A 15358-nucleotide genomic window follows, 5' to 3' on the forward strand; every position below is an offset into this window, starting at 1 on the left:
GTGCCAAGACTGCCCTTTCAGTTAAATAGCTCTTCCCCCTCTCTGGGACCCATTCCCTGGTGTTTATACAGACTAATCATAAAATTCTTCAGTTTACTGTAAGGCATGCAGATCTGTTTTCTAGGCAACACTACCATGGCTTTTAAAAGGTTTTCACCTCCTTTTTTGCAAATGAGTGCTTACTTGCTGTGAAGTTGTTCATCTCCAAAGACTAAAGCTGGTATTTATTACGGATGCCACTATAGGCTTAGATGTAGAAATTTTCTTTTTAGATTAATATCTTTTGCTTCTTCATTCTGTTTCTACCTAAATAGCCTGCAGAATTTTGCCATTTTTATCCTGAAAACAGTGGCTGATGCAGTCCCAGAGTTCTTCTCTTGCCAGCATGTTTAGATTTGCTTGCTTTTGCAGTAATTCCAGACACAAGTTGGAGGTATGCACTGCCCAAGTCTAAAACCAGACAGTTGTAGATGTGTGGTGTTTGTAAGAGGAGCCAGGTCAGTTTGGATGAGGACTGCAAGAAAAGGAAATCACTTTATGCCTCTCTTCTTTCTTTCTTTGCTATCACATTTTAATACCTTTAGTAATGGAGAGGAATAACAAATACAGACCATAGTGTGAGAGCCCAGCAGTGAACTGCTTCTTTGCCTCTTACCCCCATTTATTCTGTTAGATTTTCATTTCAGTTCGATTTAAAGTATATTATTTTTGTTTTGTAGTTCCATCAAGCTTCTAATTCTTTGGCTGCTCTTCCCCCTAGGTTTCATTCTTTATTAATTCCAAAGATATTTATCTCTCAGCCTCCTCATAAGAACATAAGCCAAGAAAAGAACTACTAATCTTCATATCTAGTCCCCTTATCATGAGCAGTTATAGCTTCATGCAATACCTTTCCTAAAATACCTCCTTACATCCTAAAATAACCTTGCTCTGATTAACTGGTCATTGCAAATATTGCTCTTCTAAAGCTCAGAAACCACCAGCACCAGATGGGTCCAGTGCTTACATTATGCTTAAAAAACTGCCCCTAGTACTGCTAAAACTCCTTTCCATTGGTTCAGTTGGCTGGTGTCCCAGGGTCCTCCAGGGGATGATCAACACACGTTTTCTCCATCATTTGTCCCAACAATCTTCTGCATTGATAGTGCCCCTCACTAGTGGATTTCACTACCAAAGCCCTACTCTTGCCAAAGCTGCCAATGAAAACACTAAATGCTTGATACCCAGACTGAGCCTTGAGGTGTCCAATGTATCCTTACAACAGCTGGAGGCTTTTCTTTCAAGCAAGAAAATGACAGCTCCCCATGAAAAATATGCAGAAACAACTAAAATTCTCATGTTAACCTCTGTATTTTCCAGTTTGTGTTTCTGTAGGACACAGGATCAAATGCTCTCTGAAAGTGTGTTACTTTGTATTTCTTTCCATGTATTTAGTTTTTTCCTTCAATAATTATTCAAAGAACAGGGACAAAATTGAATAATGAATAGTTGTTCCAGTTATTTTTCAGTTCTCAATTTTGTCTCTTTTTTCCTAAAATGTAGGTAACAGATATGCTCTTCAGCACTATCTCAACAATAAATTTGATTTTAAAACCTTCCTAACATCTTCACAGTTTAATATGTTGGTTAGTTCAGTTGGAAGGCGCATTCCTCCAGTTTGAGCACATTATGATTGGTTTTGGTGCTGTGGACTTGGAGGCAGGAGTTACCATTTCCAAATCCTCGTGCCCAGCAGTCACGGCATCATCTTCCTCCTTTCTAGCAGCCTCTTCACTGAAAAATAAGGCAAAGAATTAGATATTAACCCCAGGCCAACTCCATATCTGATTTTCTTCTTTCTTTATTAACCTCAGGGAAGATTTTTTTTTGACTATTTGTTTCAATATGTCTTAGAGTTAGCACAGCTTGACTTCTAGAAAGGTATCTTTTGGACTTGGATTACCTAAACTTCAAAATGTATCTTTCTTTGCTAATAAGTTTCTTTTCCTGGAATTTCTGAGGTGTCGGCTCACATCTTTTTTCTTTTTTTTTTCTTTTTTTTATTTCCCAAGGCTTATTTGGGAAGATACATAATGAGATAGGTAATGAGGGAAGAATGAAACAGAGATTGTTAGTCATCGATACAGAGCTGAAAGTGTCCCTGGAATTTCATTTATCTCATCTAGATACTTCATAAAATTTACATCTTTGTCCAAAAAAAATTCAAGGTTTGCCCCACAATTAGTATGAACTTCTTCAGTCTAGTTAACATGTCAGAAGTTTCTTTAGACTTTTTTAAAGTTCATCCATCTAAACTATGCATTAAAACCCAGGTTAAGAAACATTTTTATTCATATTCTCATTTTATTTAAATAGAATTGTCTCAGGGTCATTGAAAGTAAGGTTATTTTAATCTCTTCCTTGTCTTTACCAAAACTGTTTAAAATATCTCTGCTATTTGGATCTGTAACAGGTATCACGTGGAAAGTCAGCTGTATATATCTCAAGAAATGTCTGGCCTATGCCATTCATATTAACACCTATTCTCCAGTCTGCCTGCTGTAGCCTACACAGTACTTGTGTTGAATTTATTAATTCATTAGATCTAGTACATGTCAGTATGCCATGATATGTTTTGGCTGAAGAACAGGTTCTACAAAGAGACGTTAACATTAAATTAGAAAGATGTAGCATTCCTCTGTGACAGCATTCAAAATAAACCCTTTCAATGGTAAGTGTAGCATGTGAGAAAAGTGCTTTTTGGGCATGGCCACAGCATCAGACAACCTGCCTGCATGACAAGGGACACCCAGGTCCCCAGCACAGGCATCTGTTATTCCTGTGATCCCTGGGCACGGACCCCAGCTGGCACACAGACCTGGTAACACACATCCTGTGGTACAAAGACACATTACAGAAAACTCAAGTGGGTTGTGGCACAGTTCTTAGGTTATTTTAGATACTTTAAAGAGAAAATGAGAAGAAAGAAAAAAAAAAATCATTAGAGCCTTTGGACACCACAGGAGGTGATGCAGCATAAATGTAACTTTTGACATGAACCCTCCTGTGGGTTTCCAGCTGTACCCCTCCCATACCTGATTCATCGTAAAGAAGTATTTTTATCTCTTGTTGTATATGATTTCAATTTACCCATTCTTCATCAGTTAGTCATCTACCTCTGCTACAGCTATTAGCAATTTGTTATCATGACATTTCAAAGGATTTTTTGCCCACATAGTGATTAGTCTCACATCCTTTAATAGTCCCCAGCTTCCATATTTTTTTCTGGACAAGGCACTATAAATACCTATTGCAAATAATCATGGCTGGAACACCAGAAGTTGTGTTCTTTCACGAGGAGTTTTTGGGACCCACCTTGTGAATCACCCACCACACACTTATAAAAATCTATGATGTTCTTACATTATCTTTATTCTCCAGCTAATATAGTTGTTGTTCTAACTAAATTATTCATAGAAGTACATTAATCTCAAAGTTTAATTATCGTGGCTAATGATCAAAACTTGGAAGTTAAATGCTCCCAAGATGATACAATCCCACACAGAATTTCTGTTTCTATCAAATCAAAGGATTCTCTATCCAAACATGAATCCAACACATGAGGTCTAAACCAGATCCCCTTAGTGTAGTGAAATTTCTCTTACAGTTGATTTAACTGAAGTAGATTTCACTATAATTGCTATTCTTTCCTATTTATTTACAATTTAACACTTTTCTTCATATAAAATTATTTCATTTTCTCAATTTTTTCCATCTTTCTGAATTATAGTGTTCATCTTTGGATATAGCTGTCAGCCACTCCTATTTCTGTTATAACCAGTTCCACATCTTGCAACAGCTGATCAAATTATTCCATTTTGCTGCCTAAGCACAACTAGCAGGCATCAAAATGTCAGCTACCTTTCTACTCAGCCAGTCTTCTCCCCCTGTCCACAACCCCTACTTGCTACCACTTTACACAATATTGGTATTTTTATCTTTACTGTCCAGTCACTGAATGCTTGGTCTCCTTTTCCTTTTTTCAAAAAATCAGCATATGAAATACACATATCTCTTTATATATGTATATATCTACATTCTTATCGGAAAGTCCTAATTAGAAGTCCTAATAAGGCCATAATTGCATCATGTCTTTAAGGAATGCAGTGGGAGATTCTCCTACTTTTTCTCCCCTTTAGCACTATCTATAAATACTCTTAATCCTGTGGAGAGATTCTTGTCTATATTCCCAAGTAAGATGGTGTGAAATAAGAGAATAATTAGATTAAAGTAGTTACTGCTGAGACCTCTTGCATCCTCACCTCATGGGGCTTTACTGTTTTGCTTCAAATCAGAAACAGTTCTGTTTCCTGGACCCAATGCCCCCATTATACATATTGTTTGAAGTTTTTTGAAGGAAGATTAACCCACAAATCTTTGTTCCTTCAGTTTTTGGGAGGAGGTTGCTTGGAACATCGCATCAATGTCCTGGAGCAATTCCATAGGGCACCTCCCTCATCCCAAATGGAAGCTAAGGTCACTGAAGTCCAGATATGATTTTATCACTCCAGCTCTCTTGAAGCTGCTCTTGAATCTTAAATTTCATTACACATGTCTCACTGACTTCCTCATACTCAACAGCAGACCTGTGGTTAGCAGCCATCTATGAGCACCACCAGGAATTTTCACTCTGCTTATGCACAAATTAACAGGCTGTGTCATCTCCTTGGGGAGCCAGCTGGCACCTCTCTGAAGAGCCTTTTCAAAGGTGGACATTGTATCTGGCAGCCTTCAAACACAGGATCAAGTAAGTCATGACATTTGCTTATTCCAGTTATTGTGAAACTATTCCACAAGAACTATTCCAGTTACTGTGAAAGCTCTTCATAGTTCAAGAGCCTTCTCTTAGGAACAGGTTTTTTGGTGATGAAGGCCACACACTGAGACAGAATTTAAAGATGCTCATTCAACATTGAATAACTTTTGGAAATTAACTTCTAGGTTTCTTCAGAAATACTCTGCATGCAGCAGAACTATTTTTGTGGATAGAATCAATAAATTGAAAGAATCGTGGCTTTCACTTCAAAATTGCACATTCCTCAAAGGCATGACATAAATATAAACACAGAGGATTATTATCCTACTCAGAAGTGCAGTCCACATCACTTGGATCAGTCTCAGTTGATAATTGTGTAGCCTTTGTCTTCACTCAGGATTGTGTTTGAACCTGTGTCTTCAGCCACCTCCACTCAGCATTTCCTTCTTTCCCAGCTAAAAGCTCCTGAAAGACTAATCCTAATCACCAACATGGCTGGAAAAAACTCTGTTCAGTTTACTGGAGATTTAGTGGATCACTGTTTTTGTAAATAGCATTTAGGCAGTGGTAAGGAAACAGTAAACCTCTTGCATTTTGGAACCACAGGGGTTTGAAGACTCTTGCATGTGTGGGCATGGAAAGAAAAGAGATGGTCAGCATAATTCCCCTTCCATTTTTCTTTTACTCCTTTATCAAGAAACTTGCCATCATCATACTCTACACACAAGCAAATTTGGTCTGTTGTCAGGAAAAGAATGAGGATGAGAGAGGAGTCCTCCCAGCGGGAATTTCTCAGCACTGGTTTCCTGCATAGCAGTCAGCTTTTTTTATAAATAGAACCTCATTTCATGCAATGATAAAATATTAATTTGTCACCATATTTGGCACAACCATAGGACCATGAGCTACTTGTTTGCTAATTACCATTTGAGCTCATGCACAGAGCACAGGCTGTGATAATATTAGCTTGGTCAGAGTCACAAGTCTGTCAGTGCCAGCAACAATTCAGTGCCTGTTTCTAATCTCTGAAAGTGTTGTATCTGCATCCTTTCATCCCACGGGGTAAAAACCCTGGGCTCTCTCTCCTAGTATGAATAATTTGTCTTGTCACTCACAGCCCTAGAGGAAAACTATGTGACAGCTCCTGTTAGCTGTTCACATGAGAAAAGACTGTTTAAGCAGAAAAGCAAATATATAAGGCATATTAAACTACTGTTTATTAATAATTTTTTTAAAGTTTGAAAAGCTTCACCAGACTCCAATATGTAGGAAAAAGCAGCTGTTTGAGTGGTGAGGTGCTGGAAGAGGTTGCCCAGAGAATTTATAGATACCATCACTGGAAATGTTTAAGGCTGGATCGGATGGGGCTCTGAGCAATGTGGTGGGTGAACCAGATGGCTTTTAAAGTCCTTTGCAACACAAGCAAGTCACCTTGTTGCCACAGGAGAGGAAGAAATGGAGAAAATGCAGGACCACCCTTACAAAGATAATAAACCTGCCAGGAGCTTTCTCAAGCAGCCAAAGGGAAAACAATGTGGATATGATTCTTCTAAGTGTTACAGTTGTCCAAATGGTTCTGAATGGTGTCAGTAGTTTATCAATTCTCCCCTGCTGTTTATCATGAAGGCCCTTGGCTACAGAGGTCCTAGGCTGGGCTGTCTGTCAGGAAGGTGGTGCTGATCTGATGTATCCAGATCACACAGAGAAAGCTGCTTTAACCAGTACAGACTTGACTTTTTACTTACCTGAATCAAAGAATCCATAGGAGCTGATGATTTAAGGGTTTTCATTTTGTTTTTGAACTTTTCAAATCCAAAATTTTCTGAATTCATTAGAACACTATTACTACTTAGTAGCAAAACAGCAGTAACTTTTGTTAAATTTTCATTTCAGTAACTTTGCCATTATAGGCAGTCAAAGTTAGACAAAGATATGGGACCCATGTTAGTCTTATAAAATCATCTCTTAGCAATTTCACTGAAATTGCATAAAATTATTTCCAGTTCACAAATTTGTATAAAACTGAAAGTAATTTCATTTTAGAGAAAAGTCTTCTAATCCTCTGTAGCAGAATTTCAATGTAAAAATTCCCAGCAATGCAAAGTAGACCAGTAGGTGGATTTCATATCTGTCTTTTCAATCTTGTAGCTGATAAAATAATCATTACCTGTTTATGTTATTGAGCAAGTCTGTGTTCTTAAAGGCATTCAGTGCAAAATATTTCCTCAACAAAGACTCAAGGTTGACTATTCTTACTTATGTTACCCTCTACAGGTAAGGTGTGATTCCTGCACCTGAAGATGTTGACTAAGTAGTCATCTAGTACAAAGCATCTTAACTGTATAGGGAAAAGAGGAAATAATAATAACTCCTCCTTGGTATCTGTCTTTATGTAAAGAAATCTAGTCCAGACACCATTTACCTGTGTGTCTTATTACCAAGAGAAGTCCAACTGCAATCAACAGAATGACTCCAGAAATTTAAGCAAGTATATCAAAGAATGCAGGAACAAACTTCAGGAAAGATGAGTTAATTGGAAATCTGAGGAGTACAGCTGGGAAGCTGTACACTGAATTCCTGAGATAAGAGTCCATTTTTTTAATTACCTATGTGCAAAAGAACAAAGTTAAATTACTTTTAGGAAGTACTAAGAATGTGTCTGATCTGCTGTGTAATAAAAAACAATAGAGATGTTGGTATTTGCTAATTATTCATGCACAATTAGCAGAAAAATTCACATCTATTGATCATTAACTGAGCATTAAGCTTTCTCACATTTTGAGGATAATTAATAAAAGTAAACTGGCTTTGCTGTTTATGTTGCTGTGATATACTAAATGAAACTTTGTCAACAGTTAGCTGGGTAAATATGAACATTTTCATGAACACAAGAAGTTTGCAGATTTGCTGCATCATTTGAGTGGAGTTCCTTGCAAGTATGAGAGAAACTCTTAAATGTGAGTGCAACTCCACTTTTTGGAAGAGTGTTTAAGCAGCTCAAGAAAATAAATTGTTTTACTGTTCGTCTCTAAGGTCTTTGAAAGATCTTATGTAATTGTGTAAATGAGTTAAGGCAGGCAATACGAAATTTACAATTTGTCCAACCTGCATGTTATGATTAGATTGGTCATTATCTAATCATCCATGTTTCTAAGCCTAATTGTCCTTGAAGGTATCACAAGCTATTTTATTTTCACACAAATTAGCTCTTCAGGAGGAACTTGGTTGCATCTTTTACTCCTTTCCAGATGTTTTCTGCAGATATGCTTTCAAGACATTGTCTACAGCAATTGTGTAGCTATCAAAAGGAAACTACCATTTCTGAACTCTCTTTACACATCCCTCTTCCAGTGTTCTATCATATTGATCCACTGTAAGTCTGGTTTTATTTTGTGGGTGTTAGAGGTATGTAAAATGATAATGCCTGTGCTTGTCCAGAAAAGACAAGGAACCTGTCACAACAAGAAACCAATCCCACAGTGACAGCAGCTGCTGGTGGCACAAACTACTTGGTGTATAAACTGTCATTTCCAAACAGAGGTCTTACTCAACAAAAACTTCAAAGGCTGAAAGCCACACAATGCGTTCTTCTGAATTAACACATTAACCTGCAATTTTGAGCATATTGCATCAATATAATATTAAGACTTATAAAATCAGGTTTAGGATCCATTGTATCTCATCAGCCATACTAAGATAGAAGGGATAATGATGGAAATGTGTGTTTCCAAGTCAGAAAAGGCAATACAAGTAATTACTGAAAGCAAATCGATTTTTCCAATTCTCTTAAATGGAATAAAAACCAAGAAATTAACCCATTTAACAATAATCATTATTTTTTAAATTTTTTTATGTTACTTTATTTTTGTATGCTATCCTCTCCTGCTGAAGGTGACTCCACCTGGCTTCAAGACAGGTGTTACCAGAAAAATTTGCAGATGTTTGATCATAGGTCAGTTTATACAACACCAAGCCTGCTAGCAACAAATAAGGTCCACCTGTCCCAAAGAATTTTATGTCTGGAGTTAGCAGAGCTCATTGAGAGAGCTTTAAACTGGATTTGAAGGAGAATGGGGACATAGCTAGGCTTCACAGACATAAGATGTGGAAGGAGAGAACTATAGCAACCACCCCAGTAACAAAAGAAAGCTTAAGAGAGCGTCTCAAAGCACAAGCAGCCAAAGACATAACCACAGGACAGGACTGTGGGGGATCCCTTTGCACCCCTGCTGGGACACTGACACCATCAAATATTTCCATAAAATATCTGTACACCAATGCTTGGAGAATGGAGGACAAACAGGAGGAACTAGAGATCTGTGTGCAGTCACAGGGCTTTGATGTCATTGCAGTTTCAGATATGGTGGGATAGCTCCCATGACTGGAGTGTCATCATGAAGGGCCACACAGTGCTTAGCACAGACCAGACAGGCGCTGGGATGGAGCTGCCCTCTGTGAGGCAACACTTGGAATGTATCAAGCTCTGCCTTTGGGTGGATAGTGAGGAAGTCCAGTGTTCATGGGTTAGGATAAAAGGGCAGATTACCAGAAATGATAAGTAGGTTTTTTCCTCTCTTTTAAACTGGTTGTTTGCCTGACAAGTTGACAGTAACCCAGTGTTACCCTTGAATATCCAGGTTATTAACCATTTTTCCTTTTGGTGTTGTGAGGTCCTTTCATATTGCAGTGAAGAAATTGGTAACACAAGGAAAATGTGATTGTACTGATGCAAAACCTGACCAGGGATTCAGGATGTAACAGCTTTTTAAGCAAGGTGTGCAACTGATGTTGCATCTTAGGTTTTTATATTAAATACTTAATCACAGCATGTCATTCCATGACTTGTTTTCTTGTATACTAGCTTTGGAGTTCAGGATGAAAAAGTCTATTGCTCTAATGATAACTTTGTAGGTTCTCATCAAAATGAAAGCTTGGTCTCATTATCCCATTGTTCTCCTTTTCTTTTTTCTCCAAGCTGCCTGTCTCGTCCTGGGTTGTATGATTTTTCCTGATGGCTGGGATTCAGATGAGGTAAAACGGATGTGTGGTGAAAAGACAGACAAGTACACGCTGGGGGCTTGTTCAGTCCGCTGGGCGTATATCCTGGCAATTATTGGAATCTTGGATGCCCTGATCCTCTCATTTCTGGCATTTGTGCTTGGAAACAGACAAGACAGCTTGCTAGCAGAGGAGCTCAAGTTGGAAAACAAAGGTAGGACTGCTTTAGAAACACTATTGTTGGATGGCCTCAAGAGCAATTGCTTAAAAATAATAATCAGTTTCAATTTCATTTTATTTTATGCTTAAAAGTTGGCATGCTGGCTTACTTCCTACATTGCTGGGAAAGAATAAATGCAAAGGGCAGAGGAAGTTTTATATTTCAGCCTCCAATAATCTAAGACAGCTCAAAACTGACGTAATTTCTGCACTACACATGAATTATCCTTCGCTTTTAGAGCTGTGGATGGGATGTTATTGTGTTCTTCCCTTGTACAGTATTTCATTAGCATTTAATTTTCACTGTCTTCATATTTTTCTGCACCCCATGCAAGATTTGTTCCCTTGGTTCCTATAGGATTTTGCAATGTAATATGAATGTCTGTAACATGGCATATGTGTCAGCACAGTACACAGCAAGGGGGCAGTGCTGGGGACTGGCAAGGAGCTGTGTAATGGGACTGCCCATGCAGCGAGGAATTGGTGGACCAAGGATTAGAGCCTGGAATGAAGAAGAGTCCCAGTTCTAGCTTGAGTGTGCTGCTTTGAGCTCATGAGTCAGCTCATGGGAATCTAGGATGCTGTAGTGACTGAATGCTCGTGCAGTGCTTTGGGGATAAAACTCATTTCTAAATTAAATATATGAAACTGGCTTGGACCAGTAATTTGTCACACAGTGCAGGAAGACAGATGTTTTTTAGTGAGTGTGCGCAGCCCTGGCTGATTTCTGCAGCCCCTTCCCCTTGTGCTCCCCTGGCATCGCAGCTGAGTAGATGATGTGATAGATACCACAGAGGGCATGTCCCTACCTTATCTTTTTAATGGGCTTGTTGTCCCTGAATCTGTCTAATCCCCTCTAAACCTGCTGATACTGTCAGCTTCTCCAGCCCTGCACGGCAGCAAGTTCCTGAAGCACACTACTGACTGCTAAAGAAGTACTTTCTTTTATCTGTTTCAAATTGATCCCCTGCTAGTTTCACTGACTGTCCCCGAGAGCAGGATTCTACGTTCAGCTCATCTACCACCTTTGTAATTTTGTGGGCTGCTTCTAATAATAGCAAAGATATCAGGAGCTTTTCACCACTGGATTGGTGTTTGGCAGCCTGTGTTGTGTGAAAATAGCTGGCCTCAGTCCTGCTCCAGAGCACCATTATCTGTACACCTGACAGCAGCAGTGGCCTCTGCTTGCTGGATTGCAGTCAGCACACACTAAGCCCAAAGATAAATGGACTTGAAGACTGAATATCACATGTGATTCCAGACCTGGGTGGAGCCTACTAATGTGAGTTAAGGAAAGTGTGTGTTGCTTGCAATCATGTGTGTGAATCTGTCCTGTAAATTGAGGGCATCTGCTTTAAACACTATCCCTGTGACCTTTTCCTGTAAGGATAATATTCATCTGCATTTGAAAATCAAAATACTTGTCAGAAGGGCATTCACAGCTATGCCACAAGTGCTTTTGGCATCACCACTATGCCTGATTTGTCTACACATATAGAGCTCATGTACCCAACCACTACTTGTATCAAAGAAATGCATCTGTTTTGGCACCTTGTGAGCAAAAAACGGCTTCTGGAGCCTCATCACCTCTCACATCTCTGGCACAAACACGTGCCAGAACATTTGGTCCTCAGCATGTCAGAAAAAATCATTCAGCAGCTCAATTTCCTTGGATTAAACACAGAAACATACCACACCACTGGCTTCAAACCAAACCAGAACTCAATAAAAAGGGATCTACCCCACTCTGCCCTTCAAAATCAAGCCTAATGATCACAACTTTTTAAAATGTCCTTCAAATTAAGTGAAAAAGAGTCAACCTGGCTTCTAAAAAGGACATTCTCTCCCCTCTTGTTACAAAAAACTTCTGTTAAGCAACAACAGGGCAAGTCTAAATCCTCCCAAGCCCCCCAGAATTTTCCCACCTGCAAGTGTTGCACAGCTTCAGCCCAGAGGAGACCTGGCAGAACATGGCAGTGGCATTGGTCTGTGCCCCTGTGCACTGAACATGCATGAGTGCTTTGATATCTACCCCATAAACCACAGCCCCTGTCCCCCTTCCAGAATAAGAGATAGTGGAGAACTACTTGTCAGCATTAGTTCACATGCAGAGCATGTGTGCATCTCCTGGAAATGGTCAGGATGTGAAAAATCTGCTATATGCAGATAGCACTAGCATATCTCCCATATAAACAGAAAGATAAGAGTATGGATATAGAAAATACCACCCTCAGCTTTCCAAGCTGCTCCTACAATGTGAAGTCAAAGCTCTTATAACAAGTAACCATGAGTATTAGATACCCTCCCTCCCTTTCTTCCCCTTCGTCATCTACACGAGATCTGCCTTCAGGCTTGTGCTGGCTTCTGCTTCTGGATTAGCAGGTATGGGTAAAGAATGACCCTTTCTCAGGGAGGAACCCCTGTGCTGCTGCCTTCCAAGGGACAAAACCTACTTCTGGGTGGTCATGGATGTCCATTGGGTGGGATCCCAGTGACTCCTTCCCCTTTGTGGTGGTGTTGGCCTGGATGTCCCATAATCTGTGATAAGAAAAGGATCCCCTTAAAGGACAGTCGTGGCTCCATCATGGCTTTACAGGAGAATGCACCCAGAGAGCAATCAACGCTGTACCTGAGAAGAACCTTCATTTTCCCTGTCAGCTCATCCTCTGCTGCTGGGACTTTGCCCCGTGCAAGTGGGTGACATGATATATTAGCTCAGCAGTGGGTAAGACACGATAAATTAAGTATGAGAATCACAACAGTGCTCATTTATGTGGAAAAAACCTTCAAGAGCAAGAAATTAATAGGCAATGATCAGACATCTGAGCAGATGTTTTCTTAATCAGGTAGTTTTGTCTGGAGGCTTTGATGCAGATCAGCTCCCACAGGTTCATTAATGAGAGTCTGTGGTAGCTGAGCAAGTACCTGTTGCCAGCTGTCTGAGCATTGTTGGCAAGGAAAGAGTTAAATGTATATGAAACACAACAGGATGGTAAAAATGTGAGAAGATGACTGAAAAAGAAAAAGCTGTACTTCTCTGTAGCTTTCATTACCATGCTGAATTGTCCACCTGCTCTGTGCTTTTGATGCCTACAGTTCTGTATATTTACAAAGGTTAATGAATACTTGTAAGTAAGGAATTTGACTGTTAAAATTATTCATGGCAGAAGAAATGGTTTAGCTATAAATGAAAGTTTCCCTTTTTCACTACATGATAAAAATAGTGCTTGCTCATTTCTTATTTGCTAAGGTGTGAGAGCAAACTACCATGCAACTTCCATGTCTCAGAGCTCTAACTCAAATTTGAAAGAGTTTCTTCAGCTTATAGTCTCTTTAATGCAGTTTCCTAATATTACAAATTTTACACAATAATTCATAAGTTTTTTACTTTAAAACTGACATTTGAAGGGAAAAATGGTATTTATAAGAAGACTTTCCTGTTATCTTTATGCCATTAGCAAAGGGTGCAGAGAACTGTATCACATGGTTTTCTTTAATTTATGGTTTTCTTTAATTTATAGGAGCTAATGGTAATGACTTATAGGTCTGTATGCCATTTAAGTAATGTCATACAGGGCACTAACAAAAATAGTCAGAATTCATCTTAGCTTTAAGTTTCCTCAACATGATTGTGAGCCATCAACATCAGGCATGAACCTTGATGTGTTGTGTAATTACATGATTTAACATTTTGAACTCTAATGTCTTGATGACATAAAATTTAAGTTTTGGCCAGAGGTAGACAAGACCAAATGAGACATTTCCAAAAGAATTTGAGAGCGCACAGCAACTTTGTTTATGGTAGAAATGTAGAATAGAGTATGCAGTTATGGTCTGCATTATGAGTGATAAATACAAGAGCATTCAGAAGACACTATCCTGTTTGATAGTATCAGTCAGGGCAGGTAGAAGATGCACTTTGTGAACAGTTGTGGCTTTTCCAATGGACAGAACAGCTTCACAGGCTGTGTAACATTTGACTCATCTTTGGAGTTCATGTAAGCAATATAAGCAATGGGTCACAAGCAATTTGCATTAAAGATTTCCTGGAGTTACTAGCCTAGAGATGAAACAGGTAAAGGGAGCTGGGAGACAAAAAACCTGAAGGATTTATCCACCTTCCAGTGATTGTAACTCGCATGGACCCAAAGTACATCCCACTGCTCCCAACAGCCACGTTGCAGAGAGCTCAGTGCAGGATGCCCAGCCCAGCTGGCTGACACTTTCCACCCTCCTTACTCTCCAGGCTGTTGAAGGCTGGATCCATACATCTGAGCTGCAGTCACTGCAGAATAAACATGCTTAAAAGACAGAAAGTAAGGGAATGTTGTTATTGGTGATAAAGCAACTTTCAGTAAAAGAAAGAAAGGTAGTATTGCATGGAGATTTACACATCTTTAGCTAAAGAATCATTTTCTCCAAACAGGAATAGCCTACATAGGATCACTGCTGAAAAAAGCCTCTTCTGTAAAAAAAAAATAGCTGCGTGACAGGAGCTCACCTGCCCCATGGAAGGATGACAGGGTAGAATGCTCATCAGCTACCATCCTTCAAAAGGAAAATAGCTCAGGATGCAGTGAACATGCAAACTGCTGCGAAATTGCAAAGCTCTGCTTGTCAGCATGTAGCTTTCATGGCATGTACTAACAAATATTCAGGTCAACGTGTTCAAAATTAGATATATTATTGTGAATATTGAGATCCAATTTAAGTTTTCCCAGATAGCTACAACACATAAAAGAATTATCAGCAGCTCTTGTAGTAATAAAGAGTACAAATGCAGACAGAGCACCATATATACCCCTGTATACCCATGTTCTTTGTCCAATATATTTATATAGTCCCTTTGTCACAAAGTTATGTACCCCCAACCCCTCCTGATAAAAAGTCAGTGTGTGCTCATTTTCATTTCAGTTAGGGTGTACATTACAATGATAAAAATACTTTCACAAATGAAAGGCAAGATTTATGTTAGTATCTACCCAATTTCATACTGGTGCTTCTCTTCTTGTTGCTAGTCCCCCTCCTTCCTTCTTTTCTAAAGAGTCCAAGAGTCACCCACTTCAGACTCCTGCTACTTTGGTGTGTGGCTGTTTGGGCAAAGTATTTAAGGTGATTATGATCTCAGAACAAATTCAACCACTTGAATTCCCATTTGAGAAGGGAAATATCCAAGAAATTCATTGAGGAGGGATCTGTGATATATTACTGTGATTATCTGTGATGCTCTCACCAGGCTGCAGCTGGTCAGAGAAACCTGGGTCTATATTAAAAGGTTTATCCCCTTGCCTCAAAATAAGAAGTATTAAGGTACCCTCCTTTTCAAAGGCAAAATCAGACTCTTAA

At 39.2% G+C, this 15358-nt stretch overlaps 1 protein-coding gene across 3 annotated transcripts in view; it reads left to right on the forward strand.

The window, feature by feature from the left end:
• LHFPL3 (LHFPL tetraspan subfamily member 3) overlaps positions 1 to 15358 on the forward strand; it is a 232630-nt gene that overhangs the window by 144630 nt on the left and 72642 nt on the right. For all 3 annotated transcript variants that reach the window (XM_015628717.1, XM_015628718.1, XM_015628716.1), the window contains exon 2: positions 9771 to 10007. In XM_015628717.1, coding sequence (XP_015484203.1) covers positions 9771 to 10007 — 237 coding nt within the window. The remainder of the gene's footprint in view (positions 1 to 9770; positions 10008 to 15358) is intronic.

This window comes from Parus major, chromosome 1A (genome assembly GCF_001522545.3).
Source record: "Parus major isolate Abel chromosome 1A, Parus_major1.1, whole genome shotgun sequence".
In the NCBI taxonomy this organism is placed as follows: domain Eukaryota; kingdom Metazoa; phylum Chordata; class Aves; order Passeriformes; family Paridae; genus Parus; species Parus major.